A 19,403-nucleotide genomic window follows, 5' to 3' on the forward strand; every position below is an offset into this window, starting at 1 on the left:
GGTTAGGGTGATCTTGCCCGCCACACAAGGTTTCCATGAGGTCACCGGAGGTTTTGGGACACTCTCCCTAATTGTCGAAAATGGTTTCCACGTGGTTCGCTTCATCTGGGGTGGAAAATTGCAACCTTCACGTGGTCCGCCCTGTTTCGACTAATGCAATCAACTCGACGTGCACAAATGGAAGGTCAAATAGAACAAGTTGTCCAACAACATTAGGCTCTGCACGCCACACGAATGAAGAAGAAGTAGAGGCTTCATCTAGGTTGCTGCTATTTTTTCATCATGATTAAAACAGGCCTCGACTAAAAATAGGTTGCCGTTTTAAAAATCGATAATTTTTTTGTCGCAGGACTAGTCGAAGCCGGTTTTCTTCATAGTCGAGGAAGGTTTTCAACATATGTGTGGGAGGTGGTAGGAGGTTGCAGGTCACCCTGACCTTGATTTTTTTTTTTGGGCGGAGGGCAAGGTCACCAGAGGTTGCTGTTTAGGTCTCCCGAGTGCGACAGGGGCTTAAGCCACCTGGATAGAGAATTGGCTTCATGGAAGGATGCAGAGGGTGATGATGGAAGGCTGTTTTCCAGACTGGAGGCCTGTGATTAGTGGTGTGCCTCAGGGTTCGGTGCTGAGCCCTGAATGAAGGTCATGAAGGTACATAGTATCCTGAAGATGGCACAATAGGTAGATCAAGAAGGCTTTTGATACATTGTCCTTCTTTAGTCAGGGTACTGAGTAGAGAAATTGGAACGTGTAAGAAAGAACTGCAGATGCTGGTTTAAATGGAAGGTAGACACAAAATACTGGGGTAACTCAGTGGGTGAGGCAACATCTCTGGGTAGAAGGAATGGGCAACTGATGTCAGGGGAGGGGGCAGAACAAAGATAGAATGTAGGCGGAGTCAGGAATACTAGTGAGGGAATTGGGAAGGGGAAGGGGTTGGAGAGAGAAAGCAAGGGCTATTTGAAGGTAGAGCAGTCAATGTTCTTACCGCTGGAGTGCAAGCTACCCAAGCAAAATATGAGGTGCTGTTCCTCCAATTTGCGCTGGGCCTCACTCTGACAATGGAGGAGGCCTAGGACAGAAAGGTCAGATTGGGAATGGGAGGGGGAGTTGAAGTGCTGGGCACCGGGAGATGGAATATTATGCTTCAGTTGTACAAGACTCTGGTGGTCAGATTTGGTTTTTGTGTTCAGTTTTCATCACTTTGCTCAAGGAAGGGTGTAGTTAAGCTGGAAAGAGCACACAGAGATTTATGAGGATGTTGCCATGACTTAAGGGCCTGAGCTATAGGGGTCAGACAGGCTACGACTTTGTTCCCTGGAGCGCAGGAGGCTAAGGGGTGATCTTATAGAAGTGTCAAAGCTCATGAGGGGGATAGATAGCATGATCGCACAATCTTTTACCCAGAGTAGGGGAATCAAGAACCAGAGGACATAAGTTTAAAGTGAGACGGAAATTATTTAATTGGAACCTGAGGGGCAACTTATGCACACAGATGGTGTTGGGTATAGGGAACAAGCTGCCAGAGGAGGTAGTTGAGGCAGGGTACTATAACAACATTTAAAATACATTTGGACAGGTGATCGGACAGAAAAGGTTTAGAGGGATACACGGGCAAAACACGGGTAGGTGGGACTGGCATAGATGGGGCAACTTGTTTGGCAAAGGCACATTGGTCTGAATGGCCAGTTTCTATGCTGTATGACTCTAGTACAGCATAGAAACAAGCCCTTTGGTCCACAATGCCCGTGTCGAACATAATGCCAAGTTAAACTAATCTCCTCTGTCTGCACGTGATCCGTACAATTCCATTTCCTATGTTCCATGGTCAATAACTAATTATCTCTTCTCGATCTCCAACGACTAAAAGTAAATTTTCCCCTCCATTGGCGAGTTGCATACTGTGTTGATGAGGTGTGTGACTCATCAGAATGGGCTGGAATCAATGGTAGCTTTGAAGAAATGGACAGGCTGGCCGCATGTCAAACACTGATGCCACTCACCTTCCACAAGCTATCTGGGAAACCTTGCCCTTGACTTGCTTCACCTTTTGAAAGGTCACATTCCCATCTCCACATGTGAATACATCTCCATCCTGTAATGGGGAGGGTTGGGGGATGCACAATAATAATATTAAAGCAGCCATCAAGGGAGTGAAATCTGCACACAAAATCACTGAGTCACTAAATCATACAGCATACAGGCCCTTATTGGCCCAACTTGAACGAAAGAAGGAATGAACGAATGAATAAATGAATGAATGGTGCTTCATTGTCACATGTGTTTTGGTACAGTGAAATTCAGTTTTACATACAATGCACAAGTGTGCAAAGAGTTACCAAGTATAAGGTGCCAACAAAGTTACACCAGTTTTCATTATTAGTCCCGATGGTCACTCTATGTTTTCAGCGGCCCCTCATTACGGGTCCCTCTTTGTTTTCTCGGCCCCCTCCCATGTTGGGTCTCCCTTTATTCTATCGGCACCCCCTCCCCCGCAAGGTCCTTTTTAAAATTCATTCAGCCCACCCCCATGCCGGGTCCCTCCTTGTTCCCGGCGGCACGTCCCCGAGCGATATTTGGCTTTCCCGCGGCCCAGTCCTCACCTGACCGCCGTGACTCACACAGCCCATCCTCCACCGCCCACTGCCGGGACTCGCGTGCCCATGTTATGGTTAACATAACAGATATGAGACATTGACTGCTGGAATACAGTCCCAGCCTGCTCAACCTCTCCCTATAGTTCGGACCCTCGAGTCCTGGCAACATCTTTGTAAATCTTCCCCGCACTCTTTCCAGCTTAACAACATCTTGAAATCTCCTGGACCTTTTTTCTTTATGAATTTTTTTTTCTTTCTGAAGTCATTTGCAATTCCTTCCTTAAAATGTGGTGGATAGAATCTAAATAAGTCGTGTGGTGGGGACAGTTGTGAAAGGTTACTGCGGGCAGGGGCAAGTTATGGAGTTGATGTTACAATCACATCAATAAAGATTTTATTAACCAGTGGATGCAGAAGGAATTGCAGATGCTGCAATTGTGAGTCAAAACTGGAGTGCTGGAGGAGCTCAGTGGGTCAAACAGCATCTGTGTAGGGCAATGGGCAGGCAACGTTACAGGTCGGGACCCTTCTTCAGATCTTAAACGGTGGAGCAAGTTAAATAGCTGAGTGGCCAGAGGTCTACTCCTGCTGCTCTTGTTACACAAGAACAAGGAGGGACCCGGTGGGGTAGTTGTGCACCGAGATCAACGAGGGATCATCTGGACTATAATGAATACTATTGTATCTTTGTCCACATGCAACTATTTGCATACTTTGTATATTGTATGCAAAACAAAGAATTTCACTGTACCTCGGTATATGTGACAATGAAGTATCATTGAAACTCACTTCTAAACTCTCCGATTAGTGGCTGCTATGGAGTGGATCACAATATTAACCAAAAGCATACCTTAGTTACAACAACAGTATGTTTGTTGCCACAGGAGATATAGGTCACATTGAGCTTCTTCAGTTGTTGCACAAGACATGGGTCGTGGCATTCTGTTGAAAAAAAAAACAACCTGCATCAGCAAAGGAGATATAGTTTATTTTATTTTATTGTCACGTGTAGCGAGGTACAGGGAAAGTTTTTGTTGCGTGCCAACCAGTCAGCAGAGAGACTATACATGATTACCATCGAGCTATCCACAGTGCACAGAGATAATGTTAAAGGGAATAACGGGAATCCCGCTGAGTGCAAGATAAAGCCAGTTAAGATAGTCTGAGGGTCTCCAATGAGGCAGATAGTAGCTTAGGACTGTCCTCTCGTTGTTGGTAGAATGGTTCAGTTGCCTGATAACAGCTGGGAAGTAACTGTCCCTGAATCTGGAGGTGTGCGTTTTCACACTTCATTGCCTGATGGGAGAGGGAGTGGCTGGGTGTGACTCATCCTTGATTATGCTGGTGGTCTTGCTGAGGCAGCATAATGTGTCAATGGAGTCAATGGAAGGAATACAAGGGTCTACGGATGCAGTTTACAAATAAAGACATAAAGTGCTGGAGTAACTCAGCGGGTCATCAGCATTTCTGGAGAACATGGATAGTTGACGTTTAAGATCGGTCTCGACCCGAAATGTCACCTGATCATGTTCTCCGGAGATGCTGCCTGAACCGTTACGTTACTCCAGCACTTTGTGTCCTTTTTCAGCACTGAAGAAGTTTTGAGACATCTAGAGATGGGGGAAATTCTTATCAATATGCTTCAATCTCAAGTGTCATTTTGCCCTGAAACAACCAGAAGAAAAGTGAACCCTAGAAAGACATTTTAAGGATTTAATTTACCAATTTGGATACAATTTTACCAAGTCTTTTCACAAATGCAATCAGCTCAGGCAGTTGTGTTTTTCTGGCATTTGGAAGATTATAGAGACAGAAACTTTATTTCTACCATCATACAAACATGAGCAATGCCAATGTTCTTTTAACTGGTACAAATAAGGACTATGCCATTCATCAGCTGTGAAGTGTATAAAATCTTACAAAATTGGGTGTAAATACTGGCAACCAACAGAACAAGAATGAAGGAAGGATCAATTTGTCAGGGATTCCCCCTTGATGGAGTCAGAAGCACTGACGATAAATGTAGCAAGTGGACAGTGGATGAAGCAAACAATCTAGGGGATCCAAGGGTCTCATGGATTTCATGTGCCAGGCTGTTCAAGATGGGACCTGACTGGTGCTGGGACCGTGCCTCAGTCAAACTCCAAATAATCCTCGATACAACTATTCAGAAATCCTAACCATTTCACATCTGATTCTCCAGATAATGGAACCAAGAGCAAAAAAACAGTGCAGGAGTCTGTAAACCATGACCTTCAAGGATTACAAACAGCTTCTTTCCTAACAACCGCCAGGCTCTTGAACACTACAAAACATGTTTGTAGGTTAATTGAGCTCTGTAAATTGCCCCTCGTGTGTAGGGAATAGATGAGAATGATGTGGACGAGGAGATTGAAGTATTCTGTGGCCAAGTTTGCGGCTGATATGGAAATAGGTGGAAATGCAGGTAGCGTAGAAAAAGCTGGGACTCTGCAGAAGGACTTGGACAGGTTGGGAGAGTAGGCAGAAAAGTGGCTGATGGAATATAGAGTAGCAATGTGTGGAGTCATGAATTTTGGGAGAAGGAATAAACACGGAGACTATTTTCTAAATGGGAGGAGAATCCAGAAATCGGAGGTGCAAAGGGACTTGGGAGTGCTGGTGCAGGATTCCCAAAAAGTTACTCTGCAAGTTGAATCAGTAGTAAAGAAAGCAAACTCAATGCTAACATTTATTTAAAGATGGTATGCATACAAAAACAGGGATGTAATGCTGAGGCTCTTTCAGGTGCTGGTAAGGCCTGTACTCGCTGGAGTTTAGAAGAATGAGGAGGGACCTCATTGAAACATACAGAACAGTGAAAGGCTTGGATAGAGTGGATGTGGAGAGGATGTTTCCACCAGTGGGAGAGTCTAGGACTAGAGGTCATAGCCTCAAATTTAAAGGACGTTCTTTTAGGAAGGAGATGAGGAGAAATTTATTTTGTCAGAGGTTGGTGAATCTGTGGAACTCTTTCCCACAGAAGGCTGTCAAGGCCAAGTCAGTAGATATTTTTAAGGCAGAGATAGATATATTTTTGATTAGTATGGGTGTCAGAGGTTATGGGGAGAAGGCAGGAGAAAGGGGTTAGGAGGGAGAAAAAGATTGAATGGTGGAGTAGACTTGATGGGCTGAATGGCTTAATCCTACTACCACTTATGACCTTATGACATAACCATATGAGAAAGTGGGATAACATAAAACTAGTGTGAATGGGCGATCGATGGTCAGCATGAACTTGTTGGGCCGAAGGGCCTATTTTGATGCTGTATCTGTAAAACTAACCGAACAGTGAACTATGGGCTGCCTTTGGTTGCACTAAGGATTTTTGGGCCTTTTTGCACGTATTGGGGTTATTGTACAGGAGTAAAGAGGTCCTTCTGTGGTCGTACAGGGCCCTGGGAAGAAGGGTCTCGACCCGAAACGTCGCCTATTTCCTTCGCTCCATAGATGCTGCCTCACCCGCTGAGTTTCTCCAGCATTTTTGTCTACCTTTCATTTTCCAGCATCTGCAGTTCCTTCTTAAACACCACATCTGTAGTGTTGTATCCAGGTTTGGTCTCCTAATTTGAGGAAGGGCATCCTTGCTATTGAGGCAGCGCAGCGTAGGTTCACAAGGTTAATCCCCAGGATGGCGAGGCTGTCAGATGAGGAAAGACTGGGCTTGTATTCACTGGAATTTGGAAGGATGAGAGGGTATCTTATAGAAACTAGGTGCAGGAAAAATGTTCACAATGATGGGTGAGTGCAGAACAAGGGGCCACAGTCTAAGAATAAAGGCCAGGCCATTTAAAACTGAGATGAGAAAAAACTTTTTCACCCAGGGAGTTGTGAATTTGTGGAATTCTCTGCCACAGAAGGCAGTGGAGGCCAATTCACTGGATGCATTTAAAAGAGAGTTAGATAGAACTCTAGGGGCTAGCTGAATCAAGGGATATGGGGAGAAGGCAGGCACGGGTTACTGATTGTGGATGATCAGCCATGACAACAATGAATGGCGGTGCAGGCTCGAAGGGCCAAATGGCCTCGTCCTGCACCTATTTTCTATGTTTCCATGTTTCTATCTACATTTGATAATGAAACACTTTTTACTCTCTCTTTACTGACATCTGTGGGTAAAGCCGCTCCAATGTGTTCTTACCTGCTGTGTCTTTGAGCCCCAGCTGTCCACGGTCATTTCTCCCCCATGCGTAGACTGCACCCGATAGAGAGAGGGCAAAGCTGTGACTTTCCCCTGCAGTTATCTGGGCCACTGGGATCCCACGCAGACATCTCACAATCTGTGGACTGGGCTGCTTCTTCAAGCTTGTTTTAATTCCCAGCTGCTTGTAACTGTTCTGTCCCCAGGAATAGACTGTACAATCTAAAGTGATCGAACAAAGCTTTCATTTAGAAATTCTAACAACAGGCGCGATAAGGAACACTTGGTTAAATACTTGATTGTACAACGAGATTGGCGTTACCTTGAGAAAGAGCCAGGGAGTGGGAATGGCCGCATCGAACCTGCACAATAGGACCTTCAAGTTGCGTCACCTTCCTGCAGGTAAATGACAAATATTTTTCCAAATCTCCGATAAGGTGCGGTGCATGTGCATGATAGTGTCAATCACTTAAGGGTGATGGAAGAATTACTCGTCATTGTACACCTGAAGATCACGAAAGCTGAGGTTTGAGGGAACAAGATAAAGGGGGGTCCACGTGCACCTCCTCAAAAATCATCTCCTGCATCCCGTGTTCCTGATGTGGCCTCATGCCCATCAGCTGGACCAAGCGTACACTCAGCAACTGTTTCGCTGAACACTTGCGCTCAGTCCGCCAAGGCCTACTGGCTCTATCAGCCGTTAACCATTTTAACTCCCCTTCCCATTCCCGTCCTGATCTTTCTGGGCCTTCTCCATTGCCAGGTTGTGGTCACACCCTAACTAGAAGAACAGCACCTCTAATTCTACTTGGGTAGCTTACAATCCAACGATGTGAACACTGGATTCTCCAATTTTAGTCATCGTCTAACAAACCCCCTTTGTTTGTGATTGTGGATGATCTCCCTTTTATCCTCCACACCCACTTCTTTCTACCCACTACTCCCCCGTGTCCCACCTGGACTTGCACCTATTTCTCCCTTCCAACAACATTCTCCACAGTTTGCAAATCTTCAACCAGTCTATCTCACACCTTCTGCTTTAATCTTTGGCCTTGGTTCCAAACATCTGCTTATCGATCGACCGACTTCCACCCCCTCCACCTGCATCCATCTATTACCTGCCAAGTTTTGTCCTAACTCCCCACTCTCAGCTACCTTTACCCCCTCTATAATCAATCTGAAGAAGGGTTCCGACCTGAATCATCACCTATTTAGCATGCTGTTTAATTCTATTATTCTATTATGTAATTATACAAGTACTTAGAACATGGATTCCTAAACGTTTTCGTCCCGTTTACCCCTGGCAACTTTAATAGCACATAACAATGTTATTTCACTTATTTATGAACCACTAATGATGACCAGATACCGGTATACCAGGACCAAACACAGTCAGTCAATGAGCAAAAATATGTACAAATCCAGAATCAACAAATTTACCCCCTGGGTAGATGAAATTTACCCCCTGGGTAGGTACATTTACCCCAAGTTGGGAACCCTTGACGTAGAATACCTAAAAGGCTGTGGAAATAGACCATTCCTGGATAAAAGGTGGCTTTTTTTATTACTCATGTCAGTAAGTCTATTTCTCCATAATTCGGGAAATACACATCGAAAGTCACTTGATAAGGTGAAATCGTATTGTAATGAATGACATCAAAACCTTTTTTCCATAGGATGGAAATACAAAATACTAGAGGAACGAGCTTTAAGGTGAGAGGAGAGAAGTTTAAAGATGTGTAAAGAAGATTTTTAAACAGGCCAGTGAGTGTTGGTGTGGTGGTTGAGGCAGATGTGGAGGTGGCATTTAAGAGTCTGTTAAGTAGGCACATGGATATGCAGGGCATGGAGGGGTATGGATTATGTGCTAGGTTGGTCCTGCAATTATGTTTGGCACAGAAGGGCCTATCCCTGTGCTGTGCGATGTTCTAAATGCTCATAAAACTGATAAGAAAGAACAATTATTAAAAGTGGAGAGAACGCAATGAAACTAGTTCTGCTATTGACAGGGAATTGCATGTATGTACATACATACATATCTACGCTCGTCAGAGTCTTCATAGGTTCATAAGTTATAAGAGCAGCATTAGGCCATTCAGCCTATCAAGTCTACTCCGCCATTCAATCATGGCTGATATATCTTTCCCTCTCTTGGTTCTTGGTCCTCCAAAATATTCAAACTGGAATTTAAACTGGAGGTGGTGAAGAGAGGGATTAAGCTAGAAAGGGTTATTGGGAAGAAAGAGCTAATTTAAATTAGTTTAAAACCCCATTCTCCGGCCTTCTCCCCATAACACCTAACACCCGTACTAATCAGTTTTGAGTTTAATAATATTATGGCGAGGAGGTGTCTGTATGTCATATGCTCATAACCTGGTGATGGCGTGTATAATCTAGGAGATATTTAGTTGGGGTAATATGACAACCCACATCAGCCATCTAGCCATCTAGTGTTTGGTTAGTAATGAGCATGTGACATTCACGTTGCTTTTCGGACTAGACTCAATACCTTGGTTGAGACACAAATTCTGGGCCTTCCCCTCTGCCCAGCTGGCCATCATTTCCAGCTCCCCAGGCAAAGACAGATCCATCTTCACAAAGAGCCAGTGTATGGCGCCATCCACAGGCCACCTGGACAACTGTCCGTGTATTTAGAGCCGCGACTTGCCCTGTAAAATAAACGGCAGAGATATATGTCACGTGCATGCATTATTCACAATGAAAATTACAGTGGCCATAGAACAAATAACCAAATAAATCAAACTGGCTCTGTGAGGCTGTGCCGCTGTTGTTGGTGACTCCAGAGACTTAACTAATTCCATATTACTTGCTTTCATTGCCCCAACGATAGGCCGATCCACTGAAAGACGAGGCATAAGAGACTGAAGGTCTCGACCCAAAATGTCATCCATTCCTTCTATCCAGAGATGCTGCCTGTCCCGCTGAGTTACTCCAGCATTTTGTGTCTATCTTAGGCACAAGAGACTGTCGTGCTGGGATGTGGATCAACAAGCAATCTGAAATCAGTCCTAATTCCACCCGAAATGTCGACCAATCCTTTCCACCCACTGATGCTGCTTGACCCACTCAGTTCCTCAAGCAGATTGTCAATCCACTAAAAGAGTTGATTTATTTTGTGTTAATTTCAATTATAAACTTTATTCAGAATAAAACATATATACTTATTGGTATGTTGCTTATTGGTTACAATCTGAGGAGTATGATGATGCTACAGAATGATGAAGAAAAATCTTCACGAGTCTTCCCGTGCTTACCTGCTGTTATGATTATGATATGCCAATGTACCAGCTAGCAACTGATCTTCTCCATAAAGACTTGGTCTATTGCTAGAAATTGTGATTTATTTACCTATCTGTTACGGACTTACAGCATACAATACAATAATATTAAAGTTCTGATCTTGAGAATATCACATTTTTGAATTTTCAAGGCAGTCTGGGTGTTTATTACTATTTCCGTCACAACGGTCAATTTTGTAATTAGCTACAATTAGGTAATTAACTAATTATATGCTTTAATTTCAGGTCATCCAAGTTTTATATTTGTTTCAGAATGCTTCAATCTACAATAACTGAAAATGTCATTCAGTTCTCTTAATTTTTAAGAAAGTTATGGGCTTTTGACTGTCCTCGATCACAGCTTTTGTGTTAAGTCAATGCAAAAGCAATAGGGAACAAGATGCTAATTTCCGAGCATGAAAATGGCCATAACCTTTTTTAATACTGAAGATTTGAAAGTGAATTAGGTGTCAAATTAAACTTCTTATTATGCTTTATCTGATGGGATAAATTGCAGACTTGATTTTTAAAATCTCAAAATGTTGTAACATTGCTATAACATGTATCTTGGTACAGTGAAATGTTTTGTTTTGCATACAACTCGGTAAAATCATACAGCAGTATTACTGTGTGCTATAGTATTAATATATATATATCTTTTTTTTAAATTATATGTTTTCTAAATACACAGGTGTCACCTCGTTCTGGCACCAACAAAGTTACAAGAGTTCACTAAACAGTCCCATCTACTGCCTGCCGCTGTCCGTTGCAGCAGCTCCCTCCCGGCGGGTCCTGCCTTCGTTCTCGGCAGCCCCTTCACACTGGATCTACCCATCATTCTCGCCGGCTCCCCCGCCAAGTAACACTCGATGGCCTTGCCCCCTCCGCTACGGCCCTGCTCCCTCCTCGCTATTGGTGGTGTACATAGGGCCCATTTATGCTCTCGACGGTCCCTGGCTCTCCGCGGGTCCCCGCGATGCCGGTGGCTCAGGGCCAAGTTCAGCGTCCATGGAGGGCGAGATGGGCCTGCCGGGCGGGTCCTCCATCCTTGGTGAGTGACTCCTGGGTTCACAGCGGGCAAGGGCTTGAGGCCTGCTGGAGGGTTTGGCCCTGCTCGCTGGGATACCACTGGCGCACAGGTCGGCCCTCCCATAAGCTAGTAATGTAGTCCTGATCTTACAACCTACTTGATTGCGGACATTGGACTTTTTCTCTGGAACTGTAATGCTACGATGCTGAAGACTATATTCTGCACTCTTACTACTTTCTCTTCATTCTTCGTGTTGTGTTTGGCTTGATTGCATTCACATGTAATTATCTGATTTGATTGGATAGTATGCAAAATATAACCTTTTGCTGATCTCGGTAAACAGGGCAATAATAAGCAAATACCAAAATTAAATAATATTTGTGAGGCTGCTGTTGGCAGTAAGACCCTTCTGTTAAAGAGTACATAATATGAATTAAAGTCCAAGCCCATAGTTCAGTTTCCAGTGCAATGGATTGGAGTCTGGTGTGAAAGGATCAACACTAGCTGAGTGGAAGGTTTTGCTATCAAGGAGAAGGCATAACTGAGAACGTGCAGTTCAACACTGGGATCAGCTCATACTAACAAGTAGCTGAATGCAAATAGTTTAGTTTAGTTTAGTTTAGAGATACAGAATAGAAACAGGCCCTTCTGCCCACCAAATCCATGTTGACCATTGATTACCCTTTCACACTAGTTTCATGCTATTCCACTTTCTCATCCACGCCCCAGGCACTCGGTAACATTTATAGATGCCAATTAACCTAGATCCCACACATCTTTGGGATGAGGGTGGAAACTGCAACACCCAGAGGAAACACACACTGTTACAGGGAGAACATTTAAACTCCACACAGACAGCACTAGAGGTGAGGATCAAACCTGGGTCACCGGCGCTGTGAGGCAGCAGCTCTACCGCTGCACCACTGTGCCGTCTTGTTGAGTTGAGTGAGCACAAAAATGTGTGGGAATACAGGGCCAAACATAAAAGTGTTGGAGGAAGTCGGTGGTCCATTTCCCACCACAGTTGCTGCCGGACTCACTGAGTTCCTCCAGTACTTTGTTTTTCTCAAGAAATAATTAGATACCTCAATTGACGCAGTCTTGAAAAAACTGCCAATATAATCAAAGACTGATCCCACCCTGCTCTTTTCTTCTCGCTGCTCCAGTTGGACAGAGGGTACAGAAGCTTGGAAGCACGCACCATCACACCCAGGAGCAGCTTCTTTCCCGCTGTTATCAGGCTTCTGAACGGTCCTTCCATAAACTAGGGTACTGTCCGATTCACCTCTTCCCCCTTGTTGGCAATGGGCTTTGTCTATGGAACTGATGTGTTACTATGCGAAGAACTATATTCTGCACTCTGTATCTTTCACTTAGCTCTACCTATTGTACTTATGTTTGCCTTGATTGTATTTGTGTAGAGTATTATCTGATTTAATTGAATAACATTCAAAACAAAGCTTTTCACTGTACTTCGGTACACTTGGCAGTAATAAATCTAAATGGAAATAAGGCAATACAATCTGGACACACAAGAGGCTGCAGATGGTGGAAATAAAATGCTCAGTTTATTTAAGAAACTCAAGGGGTCAGGCAGCATCTGTGGAGGGAAATGGACAGACGAATTTCCGTTAACTTACCTTTCTTCAGACAGGTAGTTATTTGTATTAGCCAGCATCTGCAGTTATTTGTTTCTATCTCTGTTACTGAACGTGTTCTTAAAAGAAACTCAAAGCGCTGGAGTAACAGAGAGGGTCAGGCAGAATCTCTGGAGAACACGGATAGGTAACGTTTGGGGTCGGGGCCCTTCTTCAAACGGGTCTCGACCCGAATTGTCTCCAGTGCTGCTGCTGCTGCTGCTGCCGCTGCCGCTGCCGGCTGACCGCTGAGTTACTCCAGCGCTTTGTGTATTTTTTGGTAAACCAGCATCTGCAGTTCCTTGTATTCTCCAAGGACTGATGCACACTGGAAATCGAAACTGTTCTACAAATAAACAACCTGCTGGAGAGCAAAAAAAGGAAACGAAACTGTGTTTTTTTTCCACTGCGTCGTTCGGGTTGGACAGAGAGGAAAGGGGCGGTCTGTGCAGTTAAAGTGAACGAACCGCATTTAATTATCAATATGCAGTACTTTATCTTGCATTAAATTGTCATGGATTTCTACCTGGAGCTCTCTTCTTGGAAAGAAGTTGAATATATATAATTATATATTTACATATATATAATTGGAATATATTCAATATTGTTTATATATATATATATATATATATATTAAATTGCAAGTGGAAATCTGTAATAAAAACAAAAAACGCTGTTAAAAAAAACCCGAGACAGCGTCTGTAGATGAAGAACAGAAAATCTAATATAGGAGTCTCCTCTGAACTGGGGGAAAGGAAAGTAAAACAGCAAAGACACAGCGACTGCATTTGCTGGAATGTTGAGCAAAGAGCGTTTGAACCGAGACTTTTTGGTTGATCGATTGATTTAGCATGGAAGAACCACCGAGTGGATCATCCCGTTCACACTATAGTTCCATGTTATTCCACCTTCGCATCCACTCCCTACACACTGGGGACAGTTTACAGAGACAATTCACCTACAAACTCTCCGTCTGAAGAAGGGTCCCGACCTGAAAGGTGCGTGGGTTTAACTGAGAAAAAGTATCTTGGTCCAAACAGAATGAGGTCAAAGACTGACGACACAAGGAACTGCAGATGCTGGAATCTTGATCAAAACATAAAAAAGTGCTGGAGGAACTCAGCGGGCCAGGCAGCATCTGTGGAGGGAGATGGACACGGACAACGTTTCACGTCTGGACCCTTCTTCGGACTTGAGAGAGCGAGGTATGTTAGTAAGCTCCCCCCACCCCCTCACCTGTATCCACCTGTCGCCGCCAGACTTTATCTCACCGCCCCTTCCCTCTTGCAGCCTTCTCTCCCCCACGACAATAAGCCTGACCCGAAACATCCTCCACAGATGCTGCCTGACCCATCCAGTCACTCCAGCGGCTTTGGAGAGTTCAATCTGAGCATCTGTTGGATCTGAAATCATTGAAACTCCACGAAGATGCCAGATCTCTCGCCTCGCTCTCCCACTGTGAATGAGGATCAGTGGCAATGCTTACCCAAGGCACACTTGCCCGCTTTCCTCCCGAGCTGCCCGCTATCGTTCTCTCCGCAAGTGTACACCGTGCCGTCGGTGTGAAGCAACACGCAGTGTCCGGCCCCGCACGAAACCTCCTTCACCGGTCGGTCCCGTAGACATCCCAGCTCGGTGGGTTCAGAGATGTCTCGGTTATCCCCGCTGCCCAGCAGCGCTTCCCGAACAGACGCTCCCTCGCCCCAGCACAGCATCCTCGCCTCTAGTTCCTGCTCCCTCTCACTCCGTCTCTGGGCAACGCACCTGTGTCATGACCAGAAGTATCGGATCTTGCCCCTCCCATCGCCCCACCTCTCCGCCTTGCTAGTGCCTCCCTCCGTGCCCACTGTCACCAATCACCCACTGCCCGTCTGCTAATTCTACCCATCACTCTCCCTGCTCCTTCTGCTCATCAACTCTGTCACTCCTTTTTAAAAATAAACTCGTCCTGCACGTCTCCTTTAAATATCCTCCCTCTCAGCTGAAGTATTTGACATTTCCACTCAGGGAAAATTCAATTCAATTCAATTCAATTCAACTTTAATGTCATTGCACAAATACTGAGTATGGGTACAACGAAATGCAGTTTTGCGTCAGTCCGTAGTAGTAGTGCATATAGAAATTTAAAAAAAGAAGATACAGAATAATCAAAAATACAGAATAATTAAACAATGGGGACGGAGGGACCGGAGAAATCTATCGGCGGGACTCCGAGTTCAGCAATGTGATGGTATAATTGTAGAAGCTGTGCCTCATCCTACTGGTACGAGACCTGAGGCTCCTGTACCGCCTCCCTGATGGGAGGAGGGCAAACAGTCCATGGTTGGGGTGGGAGGGGTCTTTAATGATCTTCCCAGCCCGTCTCAGACACCGTTTTCGGTGGAGGGCATCCATGGCAGGGAGCGGGTCACCGATGATGTGCTGCGCGGTTTTCACCACCCGTTGTAGTGCCTTCCTGTCCGCCACAGTGCAGCTGCTGTACCATACCGTGAAGCAGGTGGTCAGGATGCTCTCGATGGTACAGCGGTAGAAGTTGGTCAGGATCTGGGGGGACAGGTGGGCTTTCTTGAGCCTCCTCAGGAAGTAAAGGCGCTGCTGTGCCTTTTTGATCAGCTTGGAGGTGTTGAGGGACCAGGACAAATCCTCCGAGATATGTACCCCGAGGAATTTGTAGCTGGAGACGCGCTCCACCTCAGTCCCGTTTATATGAATGGGGGTATGACTGCCTCCTCTGACCTTCCTGAAGTCGACAATAATTTCCTTCGTCTTCTTGGAGTTGAGGACGAGGTTATTGTTGGCACACCAGGTTGTCAGGTGCTGGACCTCCTCTCTGTAGGCTGACTCATCGTTGTCACTGATCAGTCCTACCACCGTGGTGTCGTCAGCAAACTTAATGATGGCGTTGGATCCGTACTTAGGGATGCAGTCGTGGGTGAAGAGGGAGTAGAGGAGAGGGCTGAGCACACAGCCCTGTGGCACGCTGCTGCTTAACAGTTCAGTGTTATAGTGGAGGAGGTGAGGTTGTTGACCCTAACAGACTGTGGTCTGTTGGTGAGGAAATCCAGTGTCCAGTTGCAGAGGGAGGTGGAGATGCCAAGTCCGCTGAGTTTGGTGATCAAGCTGGCGGGGATGACAGTATTAAAGGCAGAGCTGAAATCAATGAACAGCAACCTGATGTAGGAGTTGTTGTTGTCCAGGTGGGTCAGGGCAGAGTGTAGAGCCGCCGATATGGCGTCCTCTGTAGACCTGTTGGCCCGGTAGGCAAACTGATGGGGGTCCAGTGTGGGGGGGAGGCTGGCTTTGAGGTGAGCCATGATCAGCCGCTCAAAGCACTTAGCAATGACAGGGGTGAGTGCCACTGGGCGGAAATCGTTGAGACTCCCTGTGGCTGACTGTTTGGGCACTGGCACGATGGTTGATGTCTTGAGGCAAGTGGGGACAACACCCTGGGCCAGTGAGAGATTGGAAATGTCGGTGAAGACTGGGGATAGTTGTCCAGCACATGCCCTAAGCACCCGGCCAGGGATGCCATCGGGGCCGGCAGCTTTGTGCTCATTCACCTTTCTCAGTGCATCTTGTACAGCAGAGGTGGAGAGACTGAGGCGTTGTTCATTCGGGGGTGGAGCAACTTTGATGGCTGGGGTTTTGTTGTCCCGGTCAAAGCGAGCATAGAAATGGTTTAGCTCGTCAGGAAGGGTGGCGTTGTCTGGGGGAGGGGTGTTAACTTTCTGGTAATCGGCCTCAGGACTCAGGACTCAGACAACCTTCTCTATCTTTTACTATTAGTTTAGAGAAACTGCATGACCAACAATCACCCCGTACAACTAGTTCTATCCGACACAGTAGGGACAATTTACAGAACCCAATTAACCTACAAACCTGCACGTCTTTGGGATGTGGGTGAAAGGTGTCAACCACCATGGGGTCACGGGGAGAACGTGCAAACTATGTACAGACAACACCCGTAGTCAGGACCGAACCCGCGTCTCTGGCGCTGTTAAGCAGCAACAGTTTGTCCAGCCTCTTCTTACACTCTAATTCAGGAGAACCTCTTTTAGTTTAGTCTAGAGATGCAGCGTGGAAACAGGCCCTTCAGCCCATCGAGTCCGCACTGTGAGGCAGCAACTGTACTGCTGCGCCAGCCAATAGTCCAGTAGGGGAACTGCAGACTCTGTCATAGATGCGACGGGAGTTGCCTGTGGGGGTGGATGGATAGTTGTTGAGCTGGTGTGTTCTTTCTGCTCCTTGTGCAATGGAGTCTGCTCAGGGATGGGTGATCCACCTGAACCAAATCTGTGCTGTACCTGGCAGGAAAATCTCAGACAGCCTGGCGCTGCTGAGAGATACCATTGCCTACGTGCAGGACAGACGGGTGGATGCCTGCCTAGTCAGCTTGGACCAGGAGAAGGCCTTCGACAGGATATCGCACACGTACATGAGGGACGTGCTCTCCAACATGGGCTTTGGGGATGGAATCAGAAATTGGATCCAACTGCTCTACATCGATATCTGTAGTGCAGTCCAAATCAATGGGTGGGAATCAGACAGCTTCCCCATCAGGTCGGGAGTCAGGCAGGGTTGCCCTGTCTCCCCTGTCTTGTTCATCTGTTGTATTAAACCTTTTGCGGAGTCCATCAGGAAGAACGTGAGCATAAGAGTGACATTGCCAGGCAGTGGGAGCATGGGTCAACCTCCCTGTACATGGACGATGTCGCCGTCTTCTGCTCGGATCCAGGGTCAGTCCGCAGATTGATTAGCATCTGCGACCAGTTTGGGTCAGCCTCGGGAGCCAGGATGAACCACAGGAAGAGCGAGGCCATGCTCTTTGGCAACTGGCCCAACTGATCTTCCGTCCCCTTCACCATCAAGCCTGACTTCTTGAGGATACTGGGGATCTGGTTCAGGGGAGATGAGGTGTGTGACAAGAATTGGCTGGAGCGGATAGCCAAGGTGGGGAAGAAGCTGGAGCTGTGGAAGCAGTGCTCCCTCTCTATAACGGGGGGGAAATGGTCATCGGGTGCGAGGTGCTCTCGAGGCTGCTGTACTTGGCGCAAGTGTGGCCTGTCCCTCCCTCCACGCCACAGGGATCACCTGGGCTGTCTTCCAGTTCTTCTCGAGGTTGAGGATAGACTGGGTGCGATGGGCCACAATGCACAAGTCGGGAGACAATGGGGGTAAAAGCGTGCCCAACGTCACCCTCACCCTGATGGCCACCTTCGTGTGTGGCTGCATCAGGCACATGGGCAACAAGTGTCACTACCTGCTGAGGTTCTACCTGTCCCCAGTGTTGCGAAGGATGGGCCTGGCGCAGATGCCACGCAATGTGCCAGCCAGCTGGATATTGCCGCACCATCTGTCATTCTTGGAAAGGTTCTTCCGGTCAACACCTTTGACCACACGTCCATTGGGCAGTGGTTAGAATGGAACGTCCTGCAGGCACTGCAGATAAATGACTCCATGGATCCTGTGGTGTGGTTCCCAGAGCAGACTGCCCAGCTTGTCTGGCGAAATGCCTCATTGCCAGAACTAACCACCAAGCACCAAGACCTGGCTTGGCTGGCGGTGAGGGGAGCCCTCCAATTAGATCCTTCCTGCACAGTCGGAACCTCACTAGCAGCGCACGCTGCCCTTGGGACAGCTGCGATGGAGAGGAGATGGTTGCCCACCTCTTTGCAGAGTGTGGATTTGTAAAGAAAGTCTGGAGAGGTTTGCAAGGGTCCCTGTCACTATTTATTCCAAACAGCTCTGTCACAGAGGACTCTTTGATTTACGGATTGTTCCCAGGGACGCATTCAGAGACTGACTTCAACTGCTGCTGGATGGTCATCAACTCGGTGAAAGACGCTCTTTCATCAGCCCGAGCTTTGTTGACCTCCCAACGGAGCGAGATGTCCGTCGGGAAATGTTGCTGACTGGCCCGCTGCAGACGGCAAGAGTCATCATCATCGGTGGTCACTCAAAACAAGTATGACTGTCCTCTCCTCTCCATAGGGTCTGCAGATGTCTGTAGAGGCCGATCCGCGATCCACACACCTTGGTGCAACGTGGGCAGTGGAGACTGGCCTTGGTTGGTAGTCATCAAGCCCCCTTCTCTCTCTCCTTATGGTGCTGTCGCTTTGTCTCTGCCACAAAGTGTAGGTCCATTTCATGATGTGCAGCTCCTTCCTACACGGATTTCCTCCAGGAGCGCCTGTCCAGTGCAATGTGCTCCCAGTTGCTTGATGTGATGTGGAATTTCTTCAGATTGTACTTGATGTTGTCCTTGAAGCTTTTCTTTGGCCCGCCGGGCGCTCGCCGACCTTCCTTCAATTGAGAGTACAGGATTTGTTTAGGGAGACGTGTGTTGGACATGCGGATGACATGGCCAATCCATCGAAGATTGTGTTGCATTATGTTTGAGCCTTTAGGTCTCGGTCTTCAAAGACATTTTTCCTGAGTCTGGCGTAGGCTCCGCTGGCACAACACAGGCGACGGTTTACATCAGAGTCGATGTCAGCTTTTGAGGAAAGAATGCTGCCAAGGTTGGGGAAGTGGTCAACATTTTCAAGAGTGGTGTCGTCCACTTTTATAGTGGGCTGGGTAGATGGCTGGTTGGGTGGAGGTTGATGTAGGACCTGGGTCTTTGTGATATTTAAGGCTAGGCCCATGGCTCTGTATGCCTTGGCAAAGGCATTCATGATGCCC

The 19,403-nt window shown here is 46.6% G+C and overlaps 1 protein-coding gene across 1 annotated transcript; it reads right to left on the reverse strand.

Moving 5' to 3' along the window:
* Positions 1–1,977: 1,977 nt before the first annotated feature.
* On the reverse strand, positions 1,978–14,460 carry LOC116974119 (probable E3 ubiquitin-protein ligase HERC3). Its single transcript, XM_033022275.1, has 6 exons — positions 14,206–14,460; positions 9,263–9,422; positions 7,076–7,149; positions 6,754–6,975; positions 3,445–3,536; positions 1,978–2,092 (listed from the first exon to the last, which is right to left on the reverse strand). The coding sequence occupies exons 1-6, from the start codon at positions 14,432–14,434 to the stop codon at positions 1,997–1,999; spliced, it is 873 nt and encodes a 290-aa protein (XP_032878166.1). The 5' UTR covers positions 14,435–14,460; the 3' UTR covers positions 1,978–1,996.
* Between the last annotated feature and the right edge of the window lie 4,943 nt (positions 14,461–19,403).

The sequence above is a fragment of the Amblyraja radiata genome, chromosome 1 (genome assembly GCF_010909765.2).
Source record: "Amblyraja radiata isolate CabotCenter1 chromosome 1, sAmbRad1.1.pri, whole genome shotgun sequence".
NCBI classification, from domain to species: Eukaryota; Metazoa; Chordata; class Chondrichthyes; order Rajiformes; family Rajidae; genus Amblyraja; species Amblyraja radiata.

Bases quoted from the DNA above. Each gene is read 5' to 3' on its own strand.
- LOC116974119 (XM_033022275.1), bottom strand. From the start codon at position 14,434: ATGCTGTGCTGGGGCGAGGGAGCGTCTGTTCGGGAAGCGCTGCTGGGC. The intron at 9,423-14,205 runs GTAAGCATTGCC...TTTATTTTACAG, and splicing joins AGCGGGCAAGTGTGCCTTGG to GGCAAGTCGCGGCTCTAAAT. The intron at 7,150-9,262 runs GTATTGAGTCTA...ATTTACCTGCAG, and splicing joins GAATTTGTGTCTCAACCAAG to GAAGGTGACGCAACTTGAAG.